This window comes from Piliocolobus tephrosceles, chromosome 19 (genome assembly GCF_002776525.5).
Source record: "Piliocolobus tephrosceles isolate RC106 chromosome 19, ASM277652v3, whole genome shotgun sequence".
In the NCBI taxonomy this organism is placed as follows: Eukaryota; Metazoa; Chordata; class Mammalia; order Primates; family Cercopithecidae; genus Piliocolobus; species Piliocolobus tephrosceles.
Window position 1 is genome coordinate 24,150,861 of NC_045452.1, and position 6,078 is coordinate 24,156,938.

A 6,078-nucleotide genomic window follows, 5' to 3' on the forward strand; every position below is an offset into this window, starting at 1 on the left:
GGGGGCGGGGCCGGGCGCGCGCGTGCCCACCCGCGTGCGGCGGCGTCGAGGCCGGCGCGCGCCGGGCAGGGGCTGCGAAGACCACCCCCCCACCTCACGGCCGGGTCGCGCGAGGTTCTCCGCGGCCGCTGCGCGCAGTACGCCGTCCGCCCAGTGCCATCTTGGCCCGCGCCTCAGGGCCGTCTTGGGGGTGGCCGCGAGCCAACTTTCTGGGGAGTTGGTGGCCCGGAATCTCTCTGGGATTTCTGGAGTTCCCTGGAGCCTCCAATGCCAGAATCGCGCCTCTCGCGGCCCAGGAAGCCCGCGGGCGAGGGCCCGGCCTCCTCTCGGTGACCTGTTTAGTCGGGCAGGGCGTGGGGGCGGCTCCTGCCCACCAAGAGCCCTCTGGGCCGGGGGCAGCCCAAGGCCTAGCTGGTCCCGCCTGGGTCCCTGGCAGTCCCCGCCCATGGGCGCCGGGTGTCCGTGGAGGAACGGCTTGGATCCTCTCAGAGCCTCAGTTTCCACCGCAGAAAACGCGAGGAGGGAGGCCCACGTACCTCACCTGTAAAATGGACGCTCCACTTGCCTTCTGCTGCTGCATTAAGCTGCAATGCCAGGCTGATTGCGCCCAGGGTCCCGAATTAATTTGCCGATAAGGCAGAGGATTTGCGGTGCCAAGGCCTCAGCCTGTTTCCAGCCTTCCTTTACAGACCTGATGTGTTTCTAGAGCAAAGAAAGGGCTTGACTTCTTTATAAAGAAAATCGCAATTGTAGAGCAACTCCAGTGTAGATGTTGGCGCCCCCAGGGCCATCAAAAGTGACAAGGCCAGCAAGGGTAGGATACGTTGAGAATTTGTGATCCTGCCCCTGACCTTTGACCTGGCCAAATTTTCTTCCCACTTTGGGCCTCAGTTTCCTGTGGGTGAGGAAAGTTTGGATTAGATGTCCCTAATGTTGGCTAAAATTGCCGATTCTAAATTAGGCTCCCGTCTGTCCTAGATGTTAGGGGAGTATGTGGCTTCCTCTCCTGAAGCAACCCAACCTGCAAGTCAGTTGGGATTGGAAAAGTGCTTCCAGCAGCAGATGGGGATTGACAGGGACCAGGTGTGGTCTGGGACCCAGATTTCCATATATTTGAGGTACACAGCTCCCCAGTGGGCCTGGTTTTACTTTTTGACCTTTCACCCCACCTAGCCAGAGATGTTAATGCTTAGCCTTTTCTCAGGCTACCCAAGGAGGGTCCCAGGGTCCCAGGCAGGGCCCGAGGCGGTCCTGGGCCCCTTGGCAGGAGCATGTCCTTGAGGAAGGCAGTGATTTCTTCTGGCTTCTGTCCAGTCTCACAAAGTGGGGGCTGGCTCCAAAGCAGGTCAGGACTATTCCTAGGGACTTGATTCCCCAACACCTCCTGCATGCCAGGCTCTTCCGGGGCAGAGCTGAACAAGCCGCGAGGCCCTGCCCTTTGATTGTTCCCATTGTTCTTTTGAGTTTCATTTTCAAATTCTCAGGCCTCAAGACTTAAAAGACCAGTACCTGGCTTCTCCTGGGGTCAGGGCCATAAAGGGAAAGGTGGAAGAGGCGCTCAGCACAGGGCCGTGTTTTCTGGACAAAAATAGGAGAATGCAGGGGAGCTTCCTGAAGACTGGTGTTGGGGGCACCCTCAATTTCTTGAGAGAATTCATGAAGAATGGTGAATCACTTTTCCTTAGAGTTGCCTGCCCCATCATTCCTCCATTCTTTCCCTTCTTCGTAAGCTCACTTGCGTCTCAGATGCAGGGCCCTGGGGATGGTGACAATCTGTCGCAGAGCCTCATTCGAAAGGGAAGGAATAAAGAATGCTGACGGATAACTGGAGTCCAGGCTCTTGTCAGCTCCTGCCTCTTATAACCATGCAGCCCCCTCCCTGCCCTTTCAGACCCTGCCAGAACATTGCCCTGATGACCTCCACCTGGAAACTTCCCCAGTCCTAGGAGCAGGCCAGCTGGGCCTCTTTATCCCTGAAAGCCTGCCTCTTTCTCTTTTGGTACCATTTGGAAAAAGAACGTGTATGGGCATCATAGCCAACAGGAAGACGTAGGTTACTCTTGCACTGTGTGGCCTTGGACAAGTCACTTCCCCCTTTGGTTTCCTCAGCTATAAAATGGAGATAATATTATCTCACTGGACTGGGTGTGGTGGCTCACACCTATAATCCCAGCACTTTGGGAAGCTGAGGTGTGAGGATTGCTTGAGGCCAGGAGTTCAAGACCAACCTAGGCAACACAGTGAGACTCCCCCCCATCTGTATTTACTTAAAAAAAAATTTTTTTTTTAATTACCTCACTCATAAGGTGTTGTGGGACTCTCAAGAGAGCTGCATAGGCTGGGCACATTGGCTCACGCCTGTAATCCCAGCACTTTGGGAGGCCAAGGCGGGTGGACCACCTGAGGTCAGGAGTTCAAGACCAGCCTGGCCAACATGGTGAAACCCCGTCTCTACTAAAAATACAAAAATTAGCCAGGTGTGGTGGTGGGTGCCTGTAATCCCAGCTACTTGGGAGGCTGAGGCCGGAGAATCGCCTGAACCTGGGAGGCGAAGGCTGCAGTGAGCTGAGATTGCGCCACTGCACTCCAGCCTGGGTGACAAGAGCAAAACTCTGTCTCAAAAAAAAAAAAAAAAAAAAATTGTTTCAGTGTAGTACCAGGCACTGTTAACACTAGCTGCATGTTCTATGACATGGACACAATAGGACACATGAGTAGACTGAGGCTCAAAGAGGTTAAGTTGCTGCCCAAGATTGCACAGTGGCAGGCACTCAATAACTGAGAGCCCCTTCCTCTGAAATCACATTAGTGTTTTCTGTTGTTCTCTCATTGTCTCAAATGCATGGATCCTGTTTTTCCTACCACACTGGGAGCTCTTTAAGAACAGTAAAAAACAAACAAACAAACAAAAACAGTAGACCAGTTTTTTCCCCCTCCCTCCTAACCCAGTCCACTCAAAAATTACTCATTGAACTGAATCAGTGTATCAATTCTATAAACAAAATTAATCCTTTGCCTCTTCCTCTGGCTCAAAGATGGCTTTTGGAAACAGTGTATCACTCCTTTTATTACAAACTCCTCTGCCCTCCTCCAGGCGCCTGGGCCACTCCAGGATTACAAATGGAGCCTTCTGCCTCTAGGTCACTGATTCCACTACCATCTGTCAGCGTGGATTGATTGAGGAGACTGGCCCTGCTCGGCAGATCAGTGACTTGTGCAAAGTGAGCCGGAGTGCCTTCAGAGCAGGCGGATGTCCTTCCTCACTTGCCAGCTCTGGTGAGCAGACACACAGCCCTCACCTTTATCCTTCACCAAGCTCCAGCTCTCCTTCCTCTTGGGAGGGGCCGCCTGCTAACTCAATCACACCAAGAGGGAGGGCTGGAATTCCTGCTCACAAGCTCAGGGCTTCATCTGCAGTCTTCCAGGAGGCAACCTACAAAAGCCTCTGGCTAACAGAGCGGGAAACTCCCCACAGCCTCCTGCTGTGCCTGTCCCCAAGCCACGCACTGTCCCCTTGCAAAGCACAAGGATACTGAGAGTGCACAAACAGCAGGGGTGGAGAGCCTCTGTGGGCACGCCCTCATTCTGTGCCCTCATTCCACAGGAGCCCCTGCTTTGTGCAAGTCTCTGAGCCCACATGGAGGGAGCATGGGGGCTCAGAACAGTTCTTTCTGGTGCAAGGTCAGAGGAGGCTCTAAAGCTATGGTGGCAGGGAGGGCTTCAAAACAGAGGACCAGAGAATACCGAGACGTAGGGGTGTGGGCGAGAGCCACCTGCTGTGCCCAGGAGGACTGTGCCCAGTGCAGGGGAAAAAGATGAAGCTGCGGAGTTGGGCAAGGGTGGAATCCTGCAGGGCCTTGTAGCATTGACATGTTTGGCAAGGATTTGTTTCACGGGGTCCCACAGAAACTTCTGCTCTCTAGGTTTGCCCCTCACTCTGCCCTCCAGGATAGAAGTGGGTACTGTTCTTCCATCCTAATCTGGGATGCATCCATCTCTCTCCCTGGACTGTGAGCATATGCAGGGCAGAGACACCTCTGCTTCTCTCGGGTCTCCGGCATCCTGTGCAGGGCAGGGCACCATGTCCATTAAAATGATGTTAGTGAGGATGATACAACCCAGAGGAATCCAGGCTTACTATGAACCCGGCACTATGCAGATTTCCCTTTGTCATCCCAGTTCTTCATATTTGCAGCAGTCTAATGAGTTTGGTACTGTTATCACTCCTATTTTACAGAGAGGGCTACAGAGGTGCAAAGAGTTTAACTTATCCCAAGTCACACAGCTTGGAAGAGGCTGAGCTGGTATTTGAACCCAGGTCTTCAGAGGCTGCACTCTTAACCACCAGGCTTCCCAGCACTCAGCAAACACTGGAAAGACAGTCAGTGGGACCAAAAGTCTGCAGGCCAATAAGGGAAAGAATGTAAGAGGATGGCGTGGGCAGCACCAGCCTCTCCCACAGTCATATATTAAGCACTGGATACTGGGCAGCTGGGGCAGGTCGGGGGGCCTCAGACTCTCAGACCCCACGCTGGGAAGACCACGGTCTGGCCAACAAGCAGCAACTGCTGTGAATCGACTGACCCATCTTCCCCACAGGTGAGCAGAGAGCCGACACCTGAGGAGAGGCCAAGAAACGGGAAGCCCGTGCAGCCCCGGGTGCACAGATCACCCCCACCTGCCCGGCAGTCACTGCGCCTAGTGGCTGGACTCTCACTGGAGCTGGGGCCAGCCTGGTTTCACCAGTGTGTGTCTTTAAATCATCCAATTCCTTCAGCTGTAAACTGGGCTGGGCGGGGCCAAGTGAGCTGCCTGCCTCAGGGGAGTCCTCGCCCTTACCTGAGGGATCCCATTCACTCCTCACAACAAACCCATGAGGCAGGGATTGTCCTGGTCATTGTACAGAGCAGGAAATGGGTGCACACAGAGGTTAAGAGACTTGCCCAGGTCACACAGCTAGGAAGAGGCTACGATTTGAACCCAGACTTCTCTCCAAAGCCGCTACAGTTACTCAGGGCACTACAAAGAGTTAATCTGAATATGAAATGATCTGACAGGCGCAGTGACAAAGGCATGCTCTAAGCGTTCTTCCTGCAGTAACTTGCCTAATCCTTACAACAACCCTATAAAGTGGGTACTGTTCTTGCCTCATTTTGCAGATGAGGAAACTGAGGCACAGAGCAGCTTGGAGGGGGCAGAGCTGAATCTGACGGGCTGCAGGGCCCCTGCGTCGCTTTGTCACAAGATGACAATAAGGAAGTTCCTTTCCTTTGGGATTATTTCTGCCTGAAAGCTCAAGACTTTTAGCCATATCATTGTCTGGGCTCCACGGGAAGGCAGAGCCACATGCTGAGGCATGCTGGGAAAAGACTTTGTTCCATCCTGTTTTGTTGACATGCTCTTCATTTTTAAGCCTGAAACCCAAGCTTCCTGCTAAGAATTCAAACCATGGAGAAAAACGCAGCCATGATAACGGCCACTACTTCCTGAGCCTCCAGTGTTCCCCGTGCTTGGGGATCCATATATGTCACTTAACCTTAGCCTTCATGGCACCAGGGCAGCCTCCATTTTCACCACTGAAGACATGAAAGCCCAGAGTCACTTAGAAGATGCCTGAAGGTGCACAGCTGCTAAGTGATGGTGCTGGGATTTGTCCTCAGGTCCTCGAGAGTCCTGACTCTTATCTGCTGGCTCCCCACAGGGCATGAAGTCTTGTTTGCTGGGCATTTGACAGAAATGTTTCTGCTCATCTTCTGCCACAGATTGGTCCTTCAGCATCAAGATTCCTGGACCACTTATTAATAGAAGGCAGCAGAACACAGGTGCAGGGATGCAGAGCTGGATGCTGCCTTCTCAACAGGAGAAGCCAAGAAACGCAGATGCCAATGCTAAATCAACTCCGTCTCTCCCTCTAGTGACTCGGGAATAGCTGCCCTGCCACCAAGGCGATGGTCTTCTGGAAGCAGCCACGCCGTGTGAGGTTCCTCATCACTGCCCTGCATTTCCCTGCAAGCTCTCGGGGATAACTGCCAAATCAGCATTTGATTCCAGGGGAGCAGAAAGCAGCAGGAGCTGTGG

General features: G+C 53.4%; 1 protein-coding gene across 1 annotated transcript in view; it reads left to right on the plus strand.

The window, feature by feature from the left end:
- Window positions 1-3,536, plus strand: part of LOC111532671 (vegetative cell wall protein gp1-like) — a 39,023-nt gene extending 35,487 nt beyond the window's left edge. Inside the window, exon 4 of the mRNA XM_031934595.1 lies at window positions 3,139-3,536. Coding sequence (XP_031790455.1) covers window positions 3,139-3,536 — 398 coding nt within the window. The remainder of the gene's footprint in view (window positions 1-3,138) is intronic.
- Window positions 3,537-6,078: the final 2,542 nt, after the last annotated feature.